The sequence below is a fragment of the Drosophila mojavensis genome, unplaced genomic scaffold, assembly GCF_018153725.1.
Source record: "Drosophila mojavensis isolate 15081-1352.22 unplaced genomic scaffold, ASM1815372v1 contig_136, whole genome shotgun sequence".
NCBI lineage: Eukaryota > Metazoa > Arthropoda > Insecta > Diptera > Drosophilidae > Drosophila > Drosophila mojavensis.
This window is the reverse complement of record NW_025318667.1, coordinates 8,302,915-8,330,865: the sequence shown is the minus strand read 5'-3', so window position 1 is coordinate 8,330,865 and position 27,951 is coordinate 8,302,915. Positions and strand designations below refer to the sequence as shown.

Genomic DNA, 27,951 nt, shown 5'->3' with positions numbered 1-27,951 from the left:
GTTACATGGCAAAGAAAATAAAATTCAATGTAGTAAACTTTATTTGAAGAGCTCTATATCGAAAGACACAAAAATAGATAAGAAAATATCTATCTATCTATAATGCATCTCGTATGCAGCTAGTAATCGTGCACTATTCGCTAGATCTTGAACCACTGTGCATTAAATACTTTAAGCTTTGAAATGAAAATAAAAATATAACAGCTAACTTGACTGTGTTTATTGTTGTTGCTGCTGGTTGTTGTTTGTTGTTAACATTTCACTTCTTCTATCATTTTTATGGCCTACACACAAATTGTCGCATGTGCCTGTGTATGTGTGTGTGCGTGCGTGTATGTGCGGCTTTAGCTGTTTAATAAATGATTTATGCTACAGTTAACAAGAATAATTCTTTTAATGTTCAACTGGCGCTGCTTTTGTCTTTGCCCAGAAGCCGGTCATCACAACTGGCTCTCAACCTGGTTGGGGTCATAAATGGCGCTGCTACCGTCCAAGCCGAGGGCTCTCGCTCCCTCCTCACTGGGGCACACTCTCGCTTAAATTGTTCTTCTTGTTTGCCGTTTGCTGTTTTGTGTGTCACCTGGTGCTGGTGCTGTTGCTGGTGCTGGTGCTGTGGCCCAGCTCATTTGCATGAAAATGCTGCCTGGGGCGAACAATGGCTTATGCAAATCGTCCGATGGAAAAGCGTCCACCGATCACTGGAGCACAGCTGACAATGAATGAATGGCCCTGGTTAGCCAGTGGCTATAGCTATTCTACTATTTTCACTGGCATCGGTTCGCAATACGGTACAGTGAACTCGGGTAGGGGTGAACACTCTCGCTGGCCCATTATCATTCGCATTATCATCTCTAACGGCCAAGTCATTCAGTTAATTCCTAAATGAGATGCATGTAAACAGAAATGAACATAAATGTCTCTTTTGACTGCATACAGAATGCACACAGGAAAACCAGTTTAGGCCATCTCGAAGACTTTAACGGCTTTGAGATATGCATCTTCCAATTATAGCCAAGTTTAACTGGGAATACCTCAGATGCAGCCCGTAAGAGTCTGTTATGTTTATTATGGTGTGAATCAGTGTGAGAGATACATATATAGACACCTAAATCGACTTATAATGCATATGAGCATAATTCTTACGATTCTATATCAGCTCCTAATTTTAAATACGTAGCTTTAAGCGCTAAGAACATAAATATTTCTAAAGATATGCCCGGCTTGAAAATAATAGATTTCCCGTTGTATCTGTATTATTTACATGTTTTTCTCAATTTTTATTTTAGCATAACAAGTACATACTTAGACTTTGGTATAGAGCTAATCAAAAAAAAAAAAAAAAGGTGCTTGATTATAATATGTGATTCATATATATATATCCATATATATTGAAAATATAGCTATATATATACATACAAATATATATATGGTATATACAGTTAAGTTCTTATATGTAGATTTATATATTGCTAAGTGACTATCATTATAAACGTATTCGTAGCTTTGTAACTGCAATAGCCAAAATCAACTCCGATTTCCACATAGTACACACATACAATACATATATAGACATCGATCTGAGACGATACTTGGCTCAGCTTTACTTAGCTAGGAATCTGCACATTGATACATTTAAGTAAACCTATTTATGCGCATTTCTATATATCTATTAAAAAAAAAAAAAACTTACACAAAAAGATATTGATTGAATCATATAATAGATATATATACATACATATACAAATACTGTTGCTCTATGAAGTAATTATCGGGCTATGGCTCCGGAGGTTAGGTTCATGAATATGTATAGCTAATATTAGAGATAAATATGCTAAATATATATGGTCTATGGCCAGCACATTGACTACTAATATATACTTAGACATCCTAGTCCAATGTGATGTGCGGATTTGTATAGGTGAAGCCATGAAATTGTTTCTGATCCATTGATGCGAGTATTTCCTTATCGATGGGCGTTAGACGCACGCGTTCTCTGGTAAATACCCGATCGAAATATTGCGTATCCAACGGATGTTTCTATCAAAGAAGAGCCGGAAAGAAATATTGATGTATGCACATCGAGAAATCAATGGGTATACGTACCACTTGGGGTTTGAAAGGCGGCTCGATTTGCCTCTTTTCGAGCTGGTTCCAGTCAATGGGCCTAAAGAATATATGATCTGCTATATCACCAGCTGGACTATACTGTGACCCGATACGTTTCGTATAGTCCTTCTCCAGCAGCTGTAGAGATTTGGATTGATTCGGTCAAATGTATTTCTTATACGTGCAATATATTGATTGACTTACGCCTTTGAGTATGCCCGTTGCCTCGGCTGATATGTAGACCGGAAACCATGGAATTTCATTGCATATGGACCAGAACAATTCGTCCTCATCGCAGCCACTGAATGGCGATTGGCCAATGAGCATTTCGTAGAGCAGCACACCGAATGACCACCAATCGACATTCTGATTGTACTTTTCGCCCTGGAAGCATAGGAAATTCAAGTGTTATCGTTATCGTTCGAGGGCGCTTTACTGATCGATAACTCACCTTGATGATTTCGGGCGCCATGTAATCGGGTGTGCCACAAAAGCTATCGGCCGTCTTATCTAAGTATATCTGCAACTTACACATACCAAAATCTGCAATACGCACATGGCCCTCATAGTCGAGCAATACGTTATCCAACTTGAGATCCCTGCGAAAAAGAGAGTTTCAATTCGTATGCATATACTTATGGATAGTTGGCATTGCTCACCTGTATATGATGCCCTTCTTATGCAAGAACTTGAGGCCGGATATGATTTCGGCGCCATAGAATCGCGCACGATCCTCCGAAAAGCGTCCACTCTCCTGTATGTGAAACATGAGATCTCCGCCGTTCAGATACTCCATGACAAAGAACAAGTGACTCTGCGGGAGATAGAGCGAAAGAAATATGCAAATATACTCAGCAATACAATATATGTACATATATGTATAGAAATATATAGAGCGTAGGCACGATGTGGTTAACCTATTTCTAAGTGTTTTATCCACATATATATTGTATATTTTATTTTCTCTATTTTCTATTTAGAAAATTTTCTCAAATTTCCAAATTTCTGTGTCTCATTCCACCTTGATGCATTGGCATATTTTTCGCTGACTGGCACTAGCTAAAGGTGTGCACTGCGCGTATCGCTAGGCTCCCAAAATAAATGGGCGTGTATCCTCAAAGTCATAAATAATTAAAATACCTTCTAATCGGTGTCAATGCAAACAAAGAAAACTTATTGTTTGCTTTTACTGAATCTGTTTTGTTTTTATTGTATATAGTACATACATATAAGTATATGCTTTTTATGCCCGCTCACAAAACGTGACTAAGTATATTAGTTGGAGCGAATTTTGTTATATTATATAGATTATATTATATATTAGATATGGATATATGACACAGCCATAGCTGCAGTTGACAGAAAGGGAAAGTTGGAAAAGGTGAAAAAGTGGGATCTGGAAGCAGCTAGGGATAACACTGCTTAGTTAGACCATGTGGAAGGGTTCCACTGTAGAATGTAAGGCGGTTTCAAGCTGGAAAGCTGTTATGGAAGATGTCAGTTGAATTCTTTAGTTGAAAAATATAAGAGATAAGAGATAAGAGATCTGCCCTGTTCATCCAAATCTTTTCATAATCTGTGAACTGTGAACGGGTATTGCACCGTCGCTTGGATGCGACTAGAAAGTTTTTGAATGCTTCGTGGTCAAAATGTTAAGAGAACATTGTCGAACGCTGTGCCGGACGTGCGTGCCAAATTACGTGCTGCGCGGATCGGTCGACTATATGCCATGTCGTGTGCCCCAATCGATGGTCAAAATAGAAACAAAGCACACACACACACACACACACACACACACATGCACAGAGATAGTTAGAGAGAAAGAGAGAGGGCGAGCGTACTCTAATAATAGTACGTTTTACCTTTAGGCTGTTTATTTTCGTATCTTTCGGATACGTATGGCGGGTATTACCTACACGAGTCGAGAAAGCCCCATATGTATATGACCAACCTATCGACCTTGCTGGCGACATTGTCTTGCAAGGGCGCTACTCACCTCGGTCTGAAATGTGCAAAATAGATGGCACAGATACGGATGCTTGGTGCCCAGTGCCAAAACCTTGCGTTCGATTAGCGTGGAGTCAACGTCGTCGTCCTCAAGGACCACGTCCTTCTTAAGGCACTTGATGGCATAGTAATATGTCGTATCACGCAGCTCAGCCAACAGAACCTGCAGAGAGGGAGATAAATAGACAGAGAGAGAGAGAAAGAGAGAGAGATGGAGAGCGTGGAAGAGGGTAAGTTCCATGTTGATCTGAAATTCTTTCATTTGATCACTCACCTTGCCAAAACTGCCTTTGCCCAGCACGGCCAGAAAATGAAAATCATCTACCGAATAGTTCTTAAATCTAGGTATTACTGTTGCTGGCGCAGTGAAACGTCCGGATTTTTGGAATTGTGAATATGTATATGATGTTTCTGTACGACATCCCAGAAGTATCCGATAGCGATAGACAGATCGATAGATATATATACACATGTGTATATACATATATGTATACAGAGAGTGAGTAATAAAGTTGTAATACATTATAAAGTAGAAAGAGAGAGTTCTTTATATAGTATATAGGGTAAGTATAAAAGTTGGGATTGTCGCGTCCACAGTTAAGTCCGTTCGGTGTCCGACAGTTGGTCACTTGAGCAGCGTGGCATTTACTACAATATGTACATGCATATGTAGGTTAAGGCGTTGCGTGTTAAAGTGCCATTGGATTAGTGTTAAACATAGTGATTAGATTGGATTCGGCCTACCATCGTGTTCATCGCTGGGATCTATCTTATAGGCAGGATTACTGCTGGGCGGAGTGCTCGGCGAGTCTCGTGTCTCACGTGCGCCTAGTTCATGTGGGGAGGAGATCAAAGTTGGACGCGTTAGAAATACCGTTACGCATACGATATCACTCGATTCACTTAGTGTGTAGGTGTGTGTGTGTTTGTGTGTATGAATCTTTCTATCTATGTATCTATGTATCTATGTATCTATGTATCTATGTATCTATGTATCTATGTATCTATGTATCTATGTATCTATGTATCTATGTATCTATGTATCTATGTATTTATGTATCTATTTATCTATATATCTATGTATCTATGTATCTATGTATCTATATATCTATCTATGTATCTATTTATCAATCTCATTATGCATGTATCTATCACTAATACTATATATACCCCAGCAAGAGCGCCTATCATGCAAATGTGCTTTATCTTCTATTTGTAAATTTATCTATTGAACTTTCACACACACCCGCACACCTTGACAGTTATGAAATCGTAATGTCAGCCATATTTAAGCGCCATTATTTATGGATTTTTCTTTTAATATTTTCCTTTACATTTTCATTTTCATTTAAATATTCTCTAGATTTGTTGTTGTTTTTCCTTGTCGCTTTCAGTTTGCTTTGCAACGCACGCGCCCCCATCTGGCTGAGGCGCGTCTCGCTTCCGATACGAGGCGGTGTCTTTATACTCTTGTGGAAGGCATTTCAATTTTGGGAAATTAATAGATATATACATATGTATATCTATATGGATATAACTAAGTATAATTTATATTTCCCTTCCAGCATTCGATCGGACAGAATGAATATTATATATAGCATAAACTTGCTAGAGGAATTGAATGGAAATGCAAAAATTTTCTGTTTAAAGAAAACGAAAATTTCGGAGGAAACTACTCTTCAGTCGAACTATGTGATTATGGACTATATAAAGCTAATATATCATTGACATGTATAATATATATAGTTGACATAGAAATGGTCATGGGGCGAATCTTGTTTGAGCTGAAAAACTAATTTGTTAACATTAATCAAATATGAATTTTGAAAATCTGTTTCTAATTTTGTTTCTGATTGGAATGGATGCTGTATGAAATATACGTACATGTATATGGATAGATATAATTATGGATTCTTCTATATATTTAGCTAACTATATACCTATTCAAATCATGCGACATCTATTGATTTCCCTGCAAGAGTATTCGAGCTTCGACCTGCCGTAGCTAAGAACTTCCTTTATTGTTTATTATTTATGGAATGTTTTATGTTTTTTAATGTTGTTGTTGTTGGCATTGTTGTCTTATGTTTTTTTTACCTCGCTTTACGTGATTGAGCGCCTCGACGATGAGCTTCTGATTGACGCCGCATAAATTGGCCGTGAGCCGTTCGCATTTCTTGTGACAATTCACGTCACATTCTTTTTTTTTTTTTTTTTTGAGTATTTCAATTTCATTTCAGTTTTAATTTTTTTGTATTTTTTTCGATTTTTGATTTTTTGGCAGCATGGACAGCGCAAATGTTGAGATTAATTAAAACAAATCGTTATTAATATGATTATAAATTGCGACCGTGTAGATGAATAGAATATATATATAAATACATATATGTATGTGTGTATATATATATATTTATATGTTTATATTGAGCTAATTTGAATTGCGATTTATTGGCTGCACGTTTCTGGTCTAAGATTTACCTTTGGCCAACACCTGAGCAACTAGCCTCAAATTTAAGCACTTGGCTTTGTTTTTTATGAAATGCTTTGGCAGCAATTAAAAAACAGCTAAGCGTAAGCACCAACAGATTTTGAATATACAAATTGTGAACTCTATCAAAAGGAAATACACACACACACACGCACACGTACACACACGCGCGAGAGAGCATTCGAATCGCATTTGAAATCAAACGCACATCCGTTTTGGCTTCAACCCAAAGGGTGTGCGTATGCGTGTGTGTGTGTGTGTGTGCGTGTGTTGTGTTGTGTGCTTGCTTAATGTTCATTTAATAAACAACAAATATTTGCAAATATTTGCATGCAATCACATGAAATTGTAAACGAATCAACGCAAGAGACGATGATTTTATGCAAATATCACGCATACGCAGCGTGTTGCGGACGTGCGAGAGCAAGAGAGAGAGGGAGAGACTCGAACAGCTGATTGCCTGCTAGGGCAGCTACATATGATAGAAGAATACTCAACTTGTGCTATATTGATTATTGAACTTGACCAAAACATTGAAGAAAATTCGTGTAGTTAAAGCGCCACGGATCATCTTGAATACGGAGAATTTTCTTGTTTCCTTTTTTACAGCTTTTTGAACTCAAATCAATTTCGAACCAGAAAGCAATGGGAACTATGTGGAAAATAAATAAGGAAGTAATATGGCATAGGAAAAATAAAAACAGTTTCCTATTTCACATTCTCATATAGTGGTCTATGAGTATTTCCTTCTCTTTGCAGGGTATTCAGGGGTTGGGCGAGTCCTCGACGTAGCCAAATGCGTATTCTTTTCACACTTTCGATATCTATAGCTATGGCTAAGACACATATAGATAGAATGGATATTTGAATTTGGTATTGCAAATATTTGGAAAGTCTTTGTTTACATGTTTCGCATTTATTTAAAATTTTTATGAAACTTTTGCTTTCGGTAATTGTTGCATTTACTGTACGAAATGTTCGAGCATATTTCAAATGTTTTCTTGTGTTTTCCCTGCATGAGAATTCAGTTTCTCGTTAACTTGAGAGCAAACAGAAAAAAAAAACATAAGATGAAAGACAACGACAGATCCCGAGAAAACAAAAAAAAAAAAAAAAAAAAAAAAAAAACGACGACGGAACACGACGATGACCTAAACAATTTTGTATACAATTTGCTAAAAGTAAATTTGCCAAATTGTCTGTCTCTTGGTATCTTTGTAGCTATATCTCTATCTCTATCTCTATCTCTGTAGCTGTGGCTGTGGTTGCATCTTTTAGCTGTTCGCTCTCTAGTTCCACATTGTGCTAGCGAATTCTCAACACAATTGTTTGCTACTGAGTAACGAGCTGATTCAACCAAATTATATAAATATATATATGTTGGGCATCTTTGGAGAGCCAAGAGTTAACAGAATGTTAACTACATATGTTATTAGGTTTCATAATAAGATGAGACATAGTAAGGCATAATAGGCTAATGAGCAGCTTAGATCTGTTTCATTTCGAGGGCAGGGAGCAGCGATAAGGAGACTGGAACCAACTCCTTGCCTCTTAAGTGCACTCTCTAAGAGGTTTTGAGACTTCTCACACCTATTCCTATTACACATGAATGGTCAGCCTTGGACCCTTTACTCCTGGCGCTCTTTCGCCTCCTGCTGCTTGGCCAGCTACTCAGATTCATAATCCAATTAGATTTCAGTTAGTTCAATCAGTCAAGCGCTTAAGCTGATATCTCATATTGACCTGATTAGAGCACCAGATCTTTCAGATAAGGTCTATAGGTTGCTTGGCTTGGCTATAGGAACTCACGCGTTGACTGGACAGGATGCCTGTTACTTCTGGTGCTCCCTCAGCTCCTGCTGGTTAGCCAGCTGAACAGACTTATAATGCAGTCAGATTGTGTTATGCTTATAGAGATGAGATGATTAGATCATTTAGGCAAGTTCTATAGCCTGCCTCAAAGGGTTTTCAGGTAAGATCTTTAGTTTGGCGCATAGACTCGGCTATCAGACTTTACACAAGAATGTTCAGGAGACTACGAAGCCTTAGAGGTATTTATTACTTTTTGCCTCCTCAGTTTACTCCTTCTGATTAGGCAGCCAATCAGATGCATAGTCTAATTAGAGTTCGATTAGATGAAGTTCTAAAATGTCAAGTTCGATTAGATCGACGAGGCTGCTCTACAGGAAATTATAATCTAGCATCAGATATTCTTTAGCTGTAGCTATTTAGTAAGGCATAAAAAGCTACACAGATCATAAAAAGTAAATAAATATTGACAATATTTTGATGATATTTCTAAGAAAATGTTTCAAAATAAAATTCCCTGCACGAAAAGTCGATATCTGTCAGCTATGCATGGGACTAGATAGACATGTATATATGTGCGTACACATATATGAGCAGACTATATACACGCATATATGTATCGCACATATATAGCACTTTGGTAGTACTTATATCAAATTAGCTGGAACCAGGTCTAAGCACAGCATTTGTATTTGGTTTTCCCTGGAACTTTGACTTTGACTTCCTTTGGCGCTGACTGTTTGAGTGTGTTAAGAGTCAGCGGAGCAAAGTTTGTTTTTCAACTTTCGTTGTTTTCCCATTCGTATATATATATGTATGTATGTATGTATGTATTTGTCTCTGTACAAGTGTATAGTATATTGTGGCCATATTAAAGGCATTTTTGTATATACGCAGCTACACAGATTTATAGCATGTTTATTTGTTTTTCAACTAAATATTCCGCATGCCAAGCTCTCTCGCACTCTCGCTCGCACTCTCACTCTCCCACTCGCTCTCTCACTCACTCACCCTCTCACTCACTCACTCTCACGCTCTTTGTGAAAATGAAAGCAAATTGCATGCACAACAAGCTCTAAGAAGCATCAGCAGCAGCAACTGTGGGGCAGGGGGGCCATAGCGATGTGTATGTGTGTGGGTGGGTGGTTTACTTGTGGGTGGTGCAGTGGCACGTGCAGCTCTACACTCAAATGGCCAACACCGCCGGCCGTCTGTCCGGGTCGAGTCAGCTGCGATGAATGCCGTCTCAGTCGAAGTGATATTCGCTCGATCGCTTACCTAACATCTTTTTGGGGCTGGACGGCGCCGTGCCGCCCTCGAAGCCGGAATCATTGCTGCACGTGCTCATCCGGATGATTGATGGGGAGCTGGAGACGGACGGGCTGCCCGGCGCTGTGGTCGAGCTGCTCGCTGGCGTCGAAGCATTCTTATTATTATTATTATTATTATTTATATTGGATGCTGGGGCATTTGTGTTGCGTTTCTCAGTTGCTCTGGCCGCCTCCTCGTCAAAGTCGGAGGAGCTGGTGCTGCTGCTGCTGCTGCAGGCATCGCTGTCATCCTCGTCGCTCTCCTCGTCCAGTGAGCCGCCGGTCGCCTCGCTGCCCTCCTCGCTGCTCTCGTCGTCCGTATTCTCATCGGAGTAGACGATCTTCTCGCGCTTCCACAGCGGACGTGGTGTGGCCACCAGCGGATATCGTGGCGCCTCCTCCTTCACATAGCACTTGCTGCTCGTATCGATTTTGATTTTCTTCTGCGGATCGAAGCGTGCGGGCGCCGCATCCTTGCCCTTCTGTTTCTTCTTCTCCTTGCGCTGTTTCTTCTTCATGCTGGCACTCAAATTCGCGCTGGACAAATCGCCCGAGCTGTCTGTGTCGCTCTCTTCGCTGCTTTCCGCCGACGACGGTATATAGTCCTCTAGCTCGGCGTCCACGTCTCGCAGACACTGTGCCAAATTCGATACTGTTGCAAACTTTGATAAATTATTGCCGACGCCTTCGCCGCAGCTGTTGTTGCTGCTGTCGACAACAGCAGCCGCAGCAGCCGTCGCTGTCGTAGCAGCAGCAACAGCTCGTAACTGCGACGTTTGCTCATCGCCAGTTGTTGCTATTGTTATTGCTGCTGTTGATGTTGCTGTTGATGTTGCTGTTGCTGTTGCCGCTTCTGTTGTTGTAGGCGTTGCTGCTGTTGCGGCGGTTGCAATTGCTGCCGTTGCTGCTGCTGCCGCTGCTGCTGCAGGCGATGACGCATTTGTGGCCGCTGCCGCCGCATTGGCCGCCTTAGTGGGGGCCAGCGTTATAAATTGATCGGCATTGATTGGGGTCACATTGCTGTCTGGCAGAGTTGTTGCTGCTGCTGCTGCTGCTGCTGCTATTGGTGCTGCTGCTGCTGTGGGAGTAGCTGCGACTTTCTTTTTGGCTGCTGTTGCAGCTGTTTTTGGCTTTGTCGCTTTCGGTGATTGCACCTTTGACTTTGGCTCAGCAATTTCCGTCAATTTCGATTTGGTTTCCGTTTGTTGTTTCCCTGCAGTTGCAATTGTTGTTGCTGCTGCTGCTGTTGTTGCTGTTGCGTTGTCTGGTGGTTGCTGCTGTCGCTCATTATTATGCGTTTTATTTATTTTCGTTGCTGCCGCCGCTGGCGCTGCCGCTGCTGCCGTTGCCGCCACTGCTGTTGCCTGCTGTTGTTGTTCAGGTGACTTGGCTGCTTGCCCGGCATTTATTTTTGGTGCTGTTGTCGCTGTTGCTGCCGCTGTTTTTGCTATTGTTGCTGCCGTCGCCGTTTCGTTCAGTTTTGGTTTGCCTAGAGCTGCTGCTGTTGTTGTTGTTGTTGTTGTTGCTGTTGTTGCTGCTGCTGTTGTCTGTGCGTTTACTGTTGATGCTGTTGTCATGGCAACAGCGCTGTTTGCGGCGTTGCCAGACTGTTTTCCTGCAGCAGCAACAGTTGCTGCTGGCTTGCTTACTGCAGCTTTGGCCCCATCAATAGCAGCAGCTGTTGCCGCTGTCTTTGCTGTTGCTAGCTTTGATGTTGCTGGCTTTGATTTTGGCGAACTTGTTGCTGTTGCTGCTGCTGCGTCTACTTTATCGCTGTCGATTGCTGCAATTGTTGTTGTTGCGGCTGCCAACTTGGGTGTTGTTGGCGTTGACTTGGGTGAGCTGATTGCAGCTGCAATTGTTGCTGCTGTTGCTTCAGTTTTAGTTGCAGTTGGTGTTGCTGGCGTTGACTTTGGCGAGCTGATTGCAGCTGCAACAGCTGTTGTTTTCGCTGTTGCTGCTGCTGCTGCCTTGGGTGTTGCTGGTGTTGACTTTGGTGAGCCTGCAGTAGCAGCTGCTGTTGTTGTTATTGCCGTTGCTGCTGCTGTTGTTATTGATGACTTTGCTGTTGCTGCTGCTGCTGCTGCTAGCTTGGGTGTTGCTGGTGCAGACTTTGGTGAGTCTGTTGTTGTTTCAGTTTTAGCTGCTGTCTTAGGCGCTGTTGTTGCTGTTATTGTCTTTGCTGCTGCTGCTGTTGCTGTTGTCTTTGCTGCTGTTGTTGTCTTTACTGTTGTTGCTGTTGGCTGCTTGGTTGCAGCAGCAGCAACTGTTGTTGTTATTGCTGGCTTTAGCTCAAACAAAATTTCGGATCTGAGCAACGGTGTTGTAGGTGTTGCTGTCGCTGCTGTTGGTGTTGCTTGCTCGTCTTTGGGCGACAGCTCCGCTCCTTCTGGGGTCGCCTCCAGCTGACGCTCGCTCTGCGCCTTCCTGCGATTGGTCATGTAGAGCGTCTCCCGTGAGCCGATCTGTGACCAGAAATCTTCGCCACTCTCCGACTTCTGCAAGGCCTTGCGTATGGGCTTGGGCGTGGCAACGCCCTCTGTCTTAGCGGGCGTGGCCGTGAGCGTGGGCGTGGCAACGACTGTGGGCGTTGCTGTTGCTCGATTCTGCTGAATGGCGGCCTCATCGAAAGTAAAGATCTGAGCAACACTCACATGTTGCTCCTGCTGCAGCTCCTGTTGCTGCTGCTCGTGTTGCTGCTGCTGCTGCTGCTGCTCCATCGGCTTAGCTGCCTTTTTGAGCGGCGATGTCTTGGCCTTGGGCGAGGCTTTCATGAAGCCCTCCGGCAGCGACTGTTGCTGCTGTTCTGCCGGCAGCTTTTTCTTGGGCAGCTTGAATATCTTGTGTATCTGGTGATGCTCCTCCACGGTCTCCACATTGGCCGTGAATTTGGGCTTGGGGCTGCTGACCTGGGGCGGCTGTTCCTCCAGCTCCTGGACGCTGGGCATGTGCTGGGCCGGCAGCACCGCGTTATCCACGGCCACCACGGCTGTGATCTTATGGCGCAGCTTTTTGCTCTTCTTCTTGGCGGGCAGCTTGGCGCCGCCGGGCGCAGCTGCGGATTGGCCCTCGTCCGCTGTGGTGCTGTCGTGGCTGCTGCGGCGCTCCAGGTGTATCAGCTGGAAGCTGCCCGAATTGGACTTTTGCAGCTTGTTGAGCAACTCCTGCTCCTGCTCCTGTATGATGGAGGCGCGTCGTCGCAGCTCGCCTGCATTCAGATCGTCGTCGATCTTGTCGGAGGAGATGTCCTCGCAGATGTCGTGAAAGGTTGGGCACTGCACTAGGCTCAGCCGGCGTATGGACTCGGTTATCTGTGCCGCTTTCTCCTGTTGCTCCTGCTGCGGCTCCTCCTCTTCCGTTTGCTGCTCCAGCTCGGACTCGTTTCCGCTGCTGGCCTCCGCTGTCTGCAGCGTTGCTTGCGTCGGCTGCTGCAACTGAAACTGTTGCTGCTGCTGGCGCTGCTGATGCCGCGGCGCCAACGTCTCCTGCTTCTCGTCGCGTATGTAGAAACGCTCGCGCAGCAGCTCGCCGGGCGACTTCTTGTTGCTGATCGTGGGAAAGGCGGCCAGCTCTTCGGCCAGCTTCTGGCGCCAGCTTAAGCTGGGCTCCGCTGGCGGCGGCAGATCTCGGAACTGATGCTCCTGCTGCTCCTGCTGTTGCTTCTCGCTGGTCGCTGTCGTCTGCTCCACGCGCTCCTTGCTGCGCCTGCGTATGGTGGAGAGACGCACCACAGCTCGATTACGGCGTATGGTGGATCGGCGGGGCTGCTGCTGCTGTTGCTGTGGCTCTGGTTGTTGCTGCAGCTCCTGTTGTTGCTGTTCCTTTGGCTCTTCCCTGGCCTGTTCTTTGTTTGCGTCTGGTTCGCGCTTGCGGTCCACCGGCTCAGCCGAGCGTCTGTATCTCGCCGAGCTCACATCTATGTCCGCCGTATTGATGGCGATGGGTCGCGGCGGTATATAGCGATTGCTGCTGCTGTTGCTGCTGCCGTAGCTGGAGACGGATGTGTACTTGGGCGACTGGATGCGCGTCAGTGGCATTAGGCTGCTGTGTCCGCTGTGGCGACCCGTCAGCCCGGAGCTCTCCGTGATCGTAGTCAGCTTGGGCTGATAGCGCGAGGATAGGCCCAAGATGCTGCTGCTGCTGTTGCTGCTGCTGCCGATGCCGATGCCGCTGCTGCTGCTGCTGCTGTAGCTGGGCGAGCGCGGCGAGGGCAGCAGCGGCACCATATAGCTGCCCGGATAGGCGCGATTGTAGCTGGACGTGTAGCTGGGGCTGGTGGTGCTGCTGCTGACCAAGCTCGAGCTGTAGTAGGGCGAGTACAGCTGGCTGCTGCCGCCGCTATAGTAGTAGTTGCTTGAATCCGAATAGAGCGGCATTTTCCCTCTCTGTCTCTATCACTCTTTTGCACTCAACAAACACTTAACAAAAATTCTTGAATTTTTCACAATTTTCTTTGACTTTGTTTCTTTGCAATTGTTTATTCGGTTTTTGGCGTTAGTTCTCGTTAACTAGTGAAAGAAGCGTCTATATTTATATTGCCAGCACTGTATTCATCTTTTCTTTAAGCTATTTTCCATTCAATGCAAAATTTTGTCAATATTTTGATTGCCATTTCTATAATTTTTCAATTGAAAATTGGCTTTGAAAATGTTTACAGCTTAACGCTTGCATGATTTTCGAGTATTCAGATAGATATATATATATATATATATATATATATATATATATATATATATATATATATATATATATATATATATTTGTATTTTTTGAATTTTACAATATTTTTAGATCTAGAATTCTTGTCACATTTCTGCCAACAATTGTTGGGCTGATGTGATTGAAGGACTAATTGTTAATTGAAATTGAACAGGTTTATTGAAACGAAAACTTATTAAAATTTTGCTTGGATTCTAAATTGTGATTGCAATTGAATTGAAATAGGAAAATTCAAAGTAAATTGAATTAAAATAGAATTAAGTCTCATTGAAAGTCAAATCGAATTGACATTGGACACTTGGAGAGAAAATTATATAGTACTATATTTTTGGCTAATTGAAGGTCCAATTGTCAATTGCAATTGTACAGAATAATCAAATTGAACTGACAAGCTTAAATCATGAATCTTCTTTAGTCGTACGAATTTCAATTGAAATTGAAAATGATGTCGTGAGTTGAATTGAAAGTATTTTAGTTCAACTGAACATAGTTTAATCTTCTTTAAATTGAAGTTGACTTTAACATGGAAAATAGGGATTATTTAATATTCAATTGACAAAATTCAACTCGAAATTGAACATGAAAATTGAAACATATTCAATTCAATAGATATTACAATTCTCAATCAAAGTTTCGAAATAAAATTTGGCTCTGGTAATTAATAGAAATTGAGGCAGAAATCTATTGTGATTGAAATTGGAATTCTGATTGGAATTGAAATTGTGAAGAAGAGGTTTATCGTAAGTACCTAGCTTGAAAAGAAGCTAAAACTTTAAAGAGCTTTGATTGGAATAAAAGCTAAGAACTGTTAGAGTTCATAATTGAAGCAAAAGAGACTTTCAATCAAACTTAAAGTAATATTTAAGAGGATATACTTGGATTTTAAATACTGAATTTAGATTCTTTATATACATAGCTATATTTTTAAACTCAAAATCGGAAATTAAAGTAAAGCTTTAAGTGAAAATCTTTGAGTGAAGTTTCTTCTAGACTTTTCTTTGCAATTACGTTCGAGTGGCGGGCAAACGTATTCAGCTCACAAAAGAAAAGCAAAGAATGATGCTAACGGATAAATATGTATATTAGCTCCGACCACATGCGGCATATAGAAATAGACTATGTTCCATCTAGTATATAAATTTGTATGACGTAAGCTCACGAGTCGTCGTCGTCGTCGTCGTCGTCGTCAATGTTGTTGTCGTCGCCTTTGACGTTGCTAACCTCTGTCTCAACTGAGAATGTCTTTTACTTTGGTTGATTTGTCGCGGTTGATTCTCCCGTTGACAGTTGTGATATTATTTGATTGCTTTTCTGATTAACTTTGCAGTTTGTTGCAGGACCGGCGCGTTGTAAACCGAAGCGTAAAATCGAAAGAACAAAAACAAAAAAAAAGAAGAAGAAATAATGAAAAATGAAAAAAGGCAAATCCCAAGTACAGACACTTTTCAACGAGCCGAACGCATTAACGGAAACTACTGAAATGTGAAAAGACACCGCAAAAATGTTCAAGCATTGGAGCTGTTCCTGATCTCACACACACACACACACACACACACATATACAGTCAAGGCAGAGCAAGAGAGCAGCCAAGTTTCTGCAGAGACTGGGGCTAACTTCGATATTATTGATGCTGCTGTAGATGTTGCTGCCGTGCCTCGTACATGTTGCTGCTGTGTGCGTGTTGAGTTGGCCCAGACCAACAGCAGGCAGGCAGGCGAGGCAGGTGCGGCAGGGGCGGGGCGGGGCAGGTCGGGGCGGTGCTGTGTTTGCCTGTTCTTCGAAAAATTGCTCTCAGTCAAAGTTCTATATATGCTTGCTGCCGATTTCGAAATATGCCACACACTCAAACACACACACTCACACACACTCACACACATACCCACACAGTCATAAATTAAATGTCCGCGAGAACTGTTTTATTTTGTTCGAATTTCGAAAAACATCAAAATTGAGTTTTGAAATCGTTTTGGCATACGCTGCCGCGTCATTCGACATCTTTCTTTGTTTTTAGCGAAAGTAAAAGCTAGAGCAGCTGACAGAGCGAGCGAGAGAGAGAGAGAGAGTGAGAGAGGGAGAGAGCAACAGTCAGAGAGAGAGAGAGAGATTGCTGAGCGAATTATGAAAGGCAATCATCTGAGCAGACTTTTCGACAAGAGCAACGATCTCTGCTTTTTGCACTGTCTGTCGTCTTAATCGTTTCAAAACTATATTTATGAACGTGTGGAAATATTTGAGAAACGTAACTTTATTATCTAACACAATCAAATAGCTAATAAAAACGATGTTCGCTGTGCTGCCTCTGCCCCCAGGCGCACCGAATGACAGAAATTTTGATCAAAGCTAATTGGCTCAAATGGAATTTGCTATAAAAATTAATGATCTTTTTAAGGGAAGCACAAGATGAAAGATTCTGTTACAATTTAATTTGTGTTGCCATTTTATAGAAGAGATAGAACACCTGGGATAAGTGCATAGATGATAGCTAAGCATGTGCCCATATTTTATGCTATCCTCATAGCATATATACCAATTGACAGCATTGTCTTTGGTTCCATATATGTGTGGGAGGTATATCTATACACTGCTGCCAAGGATTTAAGATACCGGTAAATGCATTTTTCCAATCGCCACGCCCCTAATGGGCAGATCGGATTATTTTTTCACGGGTATATATTCAAAATTTCAAGTCTATAGCTGCAATAGCGGTTCATGTACGAACAGACAGTCGGACGAACATTGCACAAAACCAATATACCCGCCCTAGACTTGCTTGAATGAGTATAGAAACCCGCATACTTCACCCAAGAACTCAACAGATGACTAAGGAAAACTCACACCTGTTCAGCGTTCATCTGTTGCGTATTTGCATCGTTTTTTAACACATTTTCATTTTTCATTTCATTTCTTTTTATTATTATTTTTTATTTAGTACGCAACGCAATTTTGCCGATGATTTTGCAGATGATTTTGCAGATGATTTCGGTTTAGCAGAAATATATGAATTATAAATATTTCTTTGGCCATTAGGCAAATATTTTGACACTTATCTGGCACGTGTGAGCCAAAGCCCAATGAACGCCGTGCAGATGCCCAAACTGATCATTTCTAGTTTCTCTTTTTTTAATATTAAGTGAACTCTAAAAATAAATCTTATTAGAGATCCAATTATGTTTGTTGTCAACAAACAATATTCGCCAATTCGTGTAAGAGATTATATACTATATGGGATTATAATAAGTATATACGTATGTGTATACGTGGCTATATATCTATCGGGGCTGGCAAATAATGCTCAATTTGGAAGCTGATTGATTCGTACACCTGCTAGCAGAAATGTTTTTGCGCAGCTTTCGAATATGTTCGCCTTCCCCAAGGGAAGGAAACACTAAATGCTAGAGGTATGTTTTTTTTTTTTTTTTCATTTTATTTTTATTTTTTTTTTTTTTTTTTTTTTTTTTGTATTTTTGGTATTTTTGCCACACGACGCGGTGCGCTGCGACGTTTGGTGACGCTTTTCGGTTCCGCAAAATGCATTTATAGCCGGCCAAAGGTGAGAGCGAGAGAAAGAGAGAAAGAGAGAGAGAGAGAGAGAGAGAGAGAGAGTGAGAGTGAGAGAGGGGTAGCGCCAAACAACTAGAAATAGAACTGCAACATGTACGAGGAGGCATTCGTCGGGCGAGTACTTAATCTTTGCGATTTATAGCCAGGCCGACTTTCCATTATTTTTAACGTTTTGCTTGTCGCATCTATGGTGTCTCTGTATTGCGGGCATGCACAACACACACACACACACATATATATATATATAAATTCATGTATTTTTAGTATTTTTGTGTAATTTTTGTATACTTTGCTTGCATTCCTATCATGTCATGTTGTTGCGCATCCGTAAGAAACTTTGAGCAAAGGAATGGAAAATGTTTCAATTGTTGCAATATATGACTTTATAAATATTATATATGATTTCTCAAGTAAAGTCTAATTTTCTAAAATTCATCTATTTGTAGTATTTTTTATGATAGTACTTAGCTAGTAACTATCGCACTTTTAAGTATTTTCCTTTGCAGTATTATTCTCGAATCGTTTTAGTCTTTCAGTTATTTAGGCTGAACCAATCTTTCGCTCTAGTGTTAATATAATTTCAAATTTTTACCTTACAGTTTCCTCACATAATGTCTTAGCTAAAGGGTATTTCATAGTCGATCACAATCACTGTGCGTGCTGTTATTTTTGGTAGCTGCTTTGGCTCGCTGCTTGTTGCTGGCAAACGCGCAATAAATTGATTTCTAATACCGTCTGTCTTGGCTGTCTGCATCAATATTACGGATATATGTATGAAATGCGAATCGGTTTCTTAATTGGGATTAAACATAACGAGCATTTCCGTCATATCCAATAAGTTGCCAGAGGTGAGAGGATTCAAGGTCAAGCTGAAGCTTATCCTAAGGTACAGTAGGCAGAGGAACTACAGTATATGTAACAGCATATACCCAGTGATTCCATTACAGGGTATCTCTAGCAACTACATACATACTTTGTAAAAAGAAGATAGAAAGGATACCATTCAGAGTGCTTTCTAGCTCTATCATATGCCTATCTATCTATCTGATACATGTTAGTTACTTGAGTAAAACATACTGAAGGGTATTCCCATAGATCATATTTCATTTCTCTAAATGACAGGGTATCTTAAGACACATCACAGTCTTCACTAAGAGGATCAATAACAAGGCATTCCTAGTACTTTCCAAATATATCTCATATTGATTCGAATACTTTAAGCATATCTCATTACAGGGTATCTACAGCATCAACATTAGCAAAACTCAAAAGATTATTCCTTAGCTATTCAAAAGGCATCCCATATATGTCACATATCACGTCCCCTATATGAATATTATTTGAGTTGCGCATTTTACAGGGTATCCGCAGTAACGACGTTGCCCACACAAGTGCCAGCTTGTTAAGATTATTTATGCATCTCATCGCATACTCTCTGTTTTAACTGCAAAATAAATATTTCCCAGCTATATATTCGACATGCATGTAATTGCAGTGGGACGAGTATATATCAGGAGACGGTGCGCTCATTTCGCTGCGACATAAAAATACAGAATGTAATAAATATAAAACTGAATAAGTGGTATACCTATACATATACCTATATACATGCATATATAGAGATGTATAATGTATTTTTCTGTTTCGGCACTCTTTTTGTTAAATATATTTTTATTTCGACCTGAACTTTTATTATGCATTTTGTGCAATTTTAATCGCTGCCTGAACAAAGTAAACAGAACTTTTCACTGTCAGCGATAGAGCAAGAGAAAACAGAGAGAAGAAGATATATATGTAAATATACATATAGAGAGAGATAGATATATCAAGAGAACGAGTGAAAGGAAGCGCTAATCTCAGATTGAGCTTCACTTTTTTTTTTCAAGAGCTGTTGATCTGAAATGTTGTACCTAGAAGGTATAAGAATATATACTGAAAGAATTGTACTATCTGTACATCTATATCTATGTCCTTTGATGAGCCTCATTATATTTCATAAAATATATATTTCTTTCATTTTTCATTCTATATGCGATTTTTCACTCTGTAACTAATCAGACATGAAACTCTGAACAAAAACACTAAATATATATATTTACATATATATATATTCGCACACGCACAATTTATGGCGAAAAGTAACAATGAGTAACATTATAGAGGTCCATTTCCTTCCCCTTCTTGGCGCATTGGCAAACGAGATGGTTCGTAACAGAGACTCATGTTGTCATATGTAGCTGCTAGAGATGTATGTATATTAAATGTATTTGCATGTAGGGTAAAAACATGCCATTTGCACGCTGAGCGATTAAAATAAACGTTCTCGAAATTGTAACAACAGGAAGACATTTAACCAAAAGTGTACAAAAAATTGCACAAGGCTGAACGAGTCCCACGAAAACAAACGACGGCATTTAAAATACGTACGAAATATATTCACTTACATATATCAATACAAAATGAGCTAATTATGTATGGCTCTATATATAAACTACATATGTGTATATGTGTATATGCATATACGCATACATATTTCATATACTGTGCGACGTCATATGATAAGAGCTTTTGTTGTTTACTACATTTTAATAGATAGATAGATATACTATATTATTATTATAAAGTGTAATACAAGCAACTGTTAGCTATTGTCATCTACAACTGAAGAGTCATAGTCAAATTATGGTGGGATTGAAAGAGCATTAGATCAGATATTTGGCTAATGATAGGGGCTTTGATAGCAAAAGTGTTTAATCTAATTGCAGCTGGGATCATTGGGAATATTGAAATACATTAAAGAATCTCTTCTATCATATGAACTAGCATCATGATTTATTTATAAATCTATTTTAATTGTTCATTTTGCATACAGTACTGTACAATGAATCTTCAGGATTTTTATATAGAAAGGTTCTCACTAATAATATTCTTGATTTATATAAAACATATATTCTATCTACAAAATTATTTATAGATCTGTTCTTCAGTAGCATTTAATAGATTTTGAATTATTATTAGCTGTTTATGGGATATTAAAGAATGCTAGAGGTAGGTAGACCTATAGACAATGGAGCTAAACTAATTCGCACATTTATTCATTAGTTATTTAAGAGCGCCAAAGACTTATAAAATAGCGAGCTACACTGTTTGCTCTACACTTCCCAACATTTCAGAGTCAATTATAAAAGCTAACTGTTAAGTCTCCCATAAGAACTAACATCAGCCTTACAAAATACCGAAAATTCCACACAAATTCGAAATTTTCAATACCACTTCTATAGTTTTCGCCTTCTTCAGGTCATCGCATCAACCACTATTATGCATTATTCCCAGCTTTCCCATTTGACCGTTACATTTTGCTGGCTAAATTTCCCAGCTAAGAGTGGAAAACTTTTGGGTTGTTGCACTGACTAAAGCCAAAGCTTTTGCATAATTTGAACGCCTAGCGCCACCTGGCGTGCGCCAATAAATCGCAGTGCAAACGTAAAAGCTCTATAGACTAATTGTGCTTTTGTGGAGCTTTTGGACTTACCTTCGCACTTCAGGCCCTGTATGAAGAAGCCGCCCATCAAGGAGCCGCAATGATCACAGAATGTGGGTGACATAAACGTGTGCGGCTTGAATCTGTGCGGCATATCGATCTTGAAGCGTTCGCGCAGCAGCTGCAATTGGCATAGATTGAAAACTAATGAATAGGGGTCTTCCTCGTCAGACGAGTCGAGTGGGCCACCTACAATTGTGCTGGCGGAGTTGAAGACGGAGCCGGAACACTTGCCGAGCAGCTTCTCATGGCATTTCTTGTGCACAACGGTTTGGCAAACTGTAGAATACATATCGATTAGTTATCGATAGACGATTAGTGCGGCCCCATGCGATTACTCACTGATGCACTGGTAGCCCTGCTTGCCAAAGCCCCACAAAAACAAATTGCAGAACGCACAGAACGTGGGCTGACGGAAGAATTTCGCCACAAAGCGATGGCCATTGATATCGTGGGTTCTGTAAATATTACAATATCGATTAACTGAAGTTTTGATAGGGCTCAGCGTACTTACTTCTGGTGTTTGATAGCGCCGCGGCGATTCGTAATGCTGCGCGGTCGCGTGCGACGATCCACGTAGCCACCGCTGCCTGCACCACCAATCCCTCCCCCGACGCCACTATCCCTGTCCCTGTCTCTGTCCCGGGTGTATGCATCCTCTTTGGAGTGCTGGCGAGGTAGCTCAAAGGAATGCTGCTTGCCATAATGATAGTGATTGTTATAGTGATCATCACAGTCACGATCCCGTTCACGGTCACGATCACGCCGTACGCCGCTTGCGCTGGAGCCACTGAGGCCGCTCCCGGCGCCACTGCTGCTGGATGAGCTCGGCTTATAGCGCAGCTGAAAGAGATAGAGAGAGGGAGAAATAGAGAGAGAGAGAGAGAGAGAGAGAGAGAGAGGGAGATATCGTTATTCTACGTATAATTAATAATCAATCAATTGATTCAAGTTTAGCTTACGATATCAACCAGATCGTAGTGTTCAATGGGGTGGCTTTTTTTCTTCTCCTTCCAAAAATATAAGAGTCTCATTTTAATAGGAGTGCAAATTCAATATATTTCTAGCTGGAGCGACAGTGCTTGAATTAAATGAAGATAATACGAATTGCATCTATGCTTCCCCAACCGAACCAATTTGCCTCAGATTTCACTATGAATGAAAGCCCGACTACGTCTCCAGTTGATATATTCGATTTTACGGTTGCTTTGACGGGAATATACCGAGAAACAAGAACTAAGCTGGATATGCCTTGAATTTTTTAAGAAACTGAAAGTAGTTGGTTTCTAAGGAGCTAGAAAGATATTCCTATATAAGATAAGATATCCTTTTTTTTTTTTTTTGTGTAAACTAGAAGCTCTAGGTTTAGCTAGACCGGAACGAGATTACGAACTAGTTCCTTTTTAAAGCATTTACAAAAGATCTCATAACATTTTGAAATATGACCATTCTATCCCATAGATATATAAGCAAATGATTGGATATTAATCTAAAGAGAGAGAGAGAGAGAGAGACTACGACTTATCTTTTAACACTAATCTCATTGCATTTGGAGAACTGTAACTAGTTCATTATAATATCTTTAATATTAATGGTCTATGACTGTACTACATTGTAGTAATAACAATCGTCGCATGTAAGAGATATATTACAATATTTCTCTTCTATCTTATTTTTCCTCCTTCTACAAATAACGTTGAATTTAGAGATGTAAACAGTTAGATATCACATATTGGTATACCAAATTGTGTCTATAGGGTTCTGGAATCATTCTCTTGACCTGTGTAAGTACTTAGAGGATATCCAACTGGTTTGCCTTGCACTTACATCATGACCCTGGAGACGCGATGAGCCGCCAGTGCTGCGCGCTCGCTGGCTGCTGCTGGCGCTGTTTGTCTTCTGCTTGCGCACCTGGGCGCGGGTGAACATCATCTTGGTGGGCAGAACGGTAAAGGAGCGCTCCCAACCACATTCACATCCAGTTTCAGATTCAGTTTCGTATTCACGCTTGCCTCCGCTTCTGCGTCAACAGTTCAACAAAAGCTTCACGCGACGGTAACTAGAAGACTACGTCGAATGCCTCAATTCCGTATGCGATCCGCTCGCGCTCGCACATATACCAATGCACACATATATATACGGCTATATCTGCGTATGTGTGTATGTATGTGCGAGTTGAGGCAGTGCAGGCGGCAGGGGCTGCTGTCCGGCTGCCGTTTCTGGTTTGTGTTAGGTGCTTAACGATACGAAAGGCGAGAACGAAGCGTATTTCTTGTAAGTATTTATATTAAATAAGATGATCGGCGATGATCCGATATTGTTGTTGTTGTTGTTGCTGCTGTTGTTGTGTTGGCCTTCCTTTCAGTTCAACTGCAAGCGACTTTAAAGCCCCGCTAATGGACATCTGAAATATAGAAGCACTAATGAGAATCAAGTTTAGATACTCGCGATTTCTTGGGAATGTCTGTTAATAGATAATCTATACTTATGTATGTATATCGAGACATGTATATTGAGCTGATATTGCCAGCAGTAGTAGCTGAATTTATTTCTCGACTCTGCACTTCGTATTGCATTGCATTAGAGCAAGATCTGTGTTTACTTCATATTTCAGTTTATATTGCTGATCGTGCTTTGTGGTCAGAGCGCCGACTTGAATTTTCTAGATCATATTTAAATGGGCTTTGTTTTCATTTGAAATGAATACGTTATTTATTGATTAGTTAAACTGGCGAGCTTGAGCAGCAGCTAGAGCTGAGCAACTATGGAGATATCGAAAGAAACCTTTGTGCATTACTATCGATAGTTGTGTTGTCTCTATCGATATAAATAAGCAATGAGACATTAATGTATTTATTTATTTCATTTAAACTCACATTTCTAAATTTATTGGTAGCGTTTTCAGTTTTTAGCTTCTGTTAAGTTAGATATTATCGATAGTATCGAATCTTTGCTCTAAAATCATTGGAAATATCGATTGGGGCCAATGTCGACTGTTTCGCAGCTCTAACACAAGCTAGATGCGTCTGATCTCAAGAAATGTGAGTGAAGTAGAGTTGGGCTGAATTAACTTGACCAGAAAAATATGCGTCTGGTCTAGTAAAGTTAGTTCCATCAAGTTTTATGCTTAAGTTAAGTTAGCTTCGCCAGGGCACAGAAATATGAGTTAAGTTAGCTGCGCTTGCGCACAGTTCTAGTTAAATCTAGCTTGATATGATATACATATGATATGCATCGAGTCAAGTCAGGTCACAAGAAATATGTTCCAAGTTAAATGAAATGAGCTACATCTGCATTTCTGCATTCACGTTAAGTTGGCTGCGCCTGGGCATTCGAAATACGTAGTCAAGTTAGCCGTTTCAAGTTTTGCAGTCCGGATAGGTTGACTGCGCCTATTTGTATCAACAAAACGGATCATAATAAAGTATATAAATTATTGCATTCGTACTTCCTGCGAGAGGGAACTCAATAAATTACCGAAACCTAAATAAATCTTGAAATTAGCTCAAGTCTATGAGTTTCCTGTAAATATAAAATGTGGAAAACATGAAGCAGCAGCAACAGTGCTTGCTCATGCGGCAAATGGGATCGTGCCTAGAGGCAGGAAATGCCTCTCTCTCTATATAGTATATATACATATCTCTGATAAATGTGTGTGTTTACAAAGTGTCTGTGGGCAAGGCCTTCAAATAGTAAGGGCACTTTGTCACGTATTCCCATAATGATCGATAGACTGACTGACTGACTGTTCGTTCGATCAGGCTGTGATTAATGCGGCTCACTCACATACATACATACATACTCACAGTCTATGCATTCTACATATACGAGTATGTACTACATGTGTAAACTATTCAATCTGAGCTATGTCTTGAATGGGATGGATCATTCGATAAACAATGGACTCAACAACTAGTTGTTGTTGTTGTTGTTGTTGTTGTTCGAGTAAATGTATCAAATGTTATTGTTTATGTGTTCGATTCTAATTAAATGCTGTTGGCTGTCCAATTTCTGGGGAAGTTCATTTGAGAAATTGCACAAGAGCAACAAGAAAATAAAATGAAAACGAAAATGAAAATCAAATTAAAAAGAAAACAAACAAAATTTAAGTTGCGATATTTGACGGCATTTTGTTTTGCTTGAATGCTCATTTATATACAATTATATATGTATGTAAATATATATATATGCATATACATATATTTATAGCCCGAAATGTATTTGCACGCTTTTGCCTTGAAGGGCATTCACGCACACACACACACACACACACACACACACACTCTTGGTTGTTGTTGCATTTGTTTTAGGGATTCCACCAGCTCATGTTGTGGGCCTCTGATGAGTCGTCGTCGTCGTCGTCGTCGCTTAAATCTATGAATGTTGTTGTTGTTGTTGTTGTTTATTTTTTATACTCATTTATTTTTGATTTTTGTTCGTGCCACCAAAAATAAGTTTGCGATTCATACAAAATTGTTGCTGCCTCTGCCGCTGCCGCTGCCGCTGCCCAATATAAATAGAATTAAGTGGCGATTTGTGTGAGATTGCGTGCCAATTGATTGCCGGATATGATTAAAGCCAAAGCCAAAAAAATAAAAAATAAAAAGTGCCAAAACTATGCGTGTGCTCGGCTTTTGCTTTTAGTAATGAGTAAAACACTTAGCGGAGCGAGAGCGCATGAGTCGAAGAGAGGAAGAGAGAGAGAGAGAGAGAGAGAGACGGAGGCATTGCACTCGCAATTTGTTGCATAGCTTCTGGCGCATGAGCTGGCATGCGATGAGTCGAAGCAAATGGAGTGACTAAAAGAAATGTCCAAGAGAACTTCTTCTTCTTCTTCTTCTTCTGCTTCTATATGTACAATATAATAGATATGCTATATACACATCTGCATACAGTCATTATATGCTATTCTTTATTATAGCCAACTGTATATAGCTAAACATCTTTTGGCCAGATCTAAGCTGAATACTTAAACATATTTTTTATTGGTTTCTGTTTTGTTGGTGTTGTTGTTGTCTTCTCTCGCATCCTCTGCTTGGCATTCGCATTACTTTTTAACACATTTTTTATTACAATCTATAAGTGTCTCAAGGCTATCCAACAATAGAAATATCTAGCGGAATCTTGTGAAGTTTTATGTAGTTGGCATTTCATAATTTTGATTAAGTATTCATAAACTGATTATTTACACTATTTTGTTTACAAGAATTATATATTGTTGGAAATCAAGTGAAAAACTAATTGATAAGGATAGTGAAAGTTCGAAAGCCAAGTAAATGTTTAATTGAAAAGAGTTTATGTCCTTATTTATATGAGGTAGTCATCGACTGAATCTGCATAGATTCCGAGTTTTCGATTATTTTCACACATGCTGTATTTTGAATTAAATAAAAATCAGTTTTCCAACCGAATTGATGGGCTTTTGAATAGCCTACAGCTCAAATGCCCAGAACTGTATATTTATTTATAATCTATTACTTGGATTATATCAATATAATAATAGTTTCTTCTGCATCAGTTAAAGGTAGGTGGGTAGGCAATCAACTGGAATATTTTTCAGTATGTATAACTATATATAATTAAAATATATCATTTTAATAAATATATTCAACATCTTTAAAAAGTCAACAAGAAAATTTTCGAATGGATCCATTATATAAATCGGCTATAAATAATAATACAAGTTTCTATATCATACAATGATTTTATCCTAACAACTACTTCTGACCTGACTTTAGCTATTAATGAAGAAGGAGATGGGAGATTAAAGCAAAACAAATAAAAAAATAAAAAAAAAAAAAAAATTTTTACAACAAATTCTCCAAGATACAAAATCTGAATCACTCGACTACACAGATCGGTTGCAAGTATAAAAATAAAACTCCAAGTCAAATACGTCAAAAAACTACTTCTGTCCAAAGAGTTGCTAAGGATCGAAGAAGCATAATTAATAATACAATTTCTAATCAAGAAAATAAAATAAATAAATAAATGAGCTTTACCAGAGACATATATTTATACATATATGTATATGCATGTAGATATGGAGCAGCATGTGTCAAGTTCAGCAATGAATCGATTCAATGCTCAGATGAGATGTGGAGACTGGGATGGGATTGAAACTGAATCGGAATCGGAATTGGAATTGGAATCGGAATCGGAATCCCAATCGGGCTGGGTTGGCGGCAACTTCGATGGCAACAGCGTCGGCTACTATAAACACATTCCGCATTGGTACAAAGCGCGCACACACACACACGCACACAGATACAGGCAGAGAGGCGTATGTAGACACAACAATAAATATTTCGTAGTGAAATGCTTTTGTTTTAATGCCCCGCAAAACACAGCGCAAATTGACTGGATGATTGTGCGGCCGTTGCGGCGGCTCTGGCAGTCTTTTAAATATG

At 40.2% G+C, this 27,951-nt stretch overlaps 1 protein-coding gene across 5 annotated transcripts; it reads right to left on the bottom strand.

The window, feature by feature from the left end:
- Positions 1–205: 205 nt before the first annotated feature.
- On the bottom strand, positions 206–27,951 carry LOC6584972 (putative protein kinase C delta type homolog). 5 transcript variants are annotated; one of them, XR_006357989.1, is made up of 16 exons: positions 24,027–24,234; positions 23,369–23,945; positions 22,056–22,384; positions 21,884–21,999; positions 21,735–21,820; positions 21,533–21,662; positions 6,211–6,312; positions 4,858–4,941; positions 4,388–4,524; positions 4,103–4,276; positions 2,766–2,920; positions 2,558–2,705; positions 2,311–2,490; positions 2,104–2,244; positions 1,736–2,037; positions 206–878 (listed from the first exon to the last, which is right to left on the bottom strand). XR_006357989.1 is itself a non-coding variant. In XM_044011373.1 (16 exons), the coding sequence occupies exons 2-15, from the start codon at positions 23,471–23,473 to the stop codon at positions 1,888–1,890; spliced, it is 2,037 nt and encodes a 678-aa protein (XP_043867308.1). In that variant the 5' UTR covers positions 23,474–23,945; positions 24,027–24,236; the 3' UTR covers positions 206–878; positions 1,879–1,887. The 5 variants fall into 5 exon arrangements, 4 of the variants coding, with proteins under 4 accessions (XP_043867308.1, XP_032588467.1, XP_043867304.1 ...); XM_044011373.1 differs by having other exon boundaries at positions 1,879–2,037; positions 24,027–24,236; XM_032732576.2 differs by lacking the exon at positions 206–878 and having other exon boundaries at positions 1,700–1,810; positions 1,879–2,037; positions 24,027–24,235.

Excerpts from the sequence above, each read along its gene's own strand:
- LOC6584972 (XM_044011369.1), bottom strand. The coding sequence starts at position 23,473 with ATGATGTTCACCCGCGCCCAGGTGCGCAAGCAGAAGACAAACAGCGCC. Across the intron at positions 6,313-21,532 it reads ACAGGGCCTGAAGTGCGAAG|AATGTGACGTGAATTGTCAC; the intron begins GTAAGTCCAAAA and ends AAAAAAAAAAAG. Across the intron at positions 4,942-6,210 it reads GCTCAATCACGTAAAGCGAG|GCGCACGTGAGACACGAGAC; the intron begins GTAAAAAAAACA and ends CACATGAACTAG.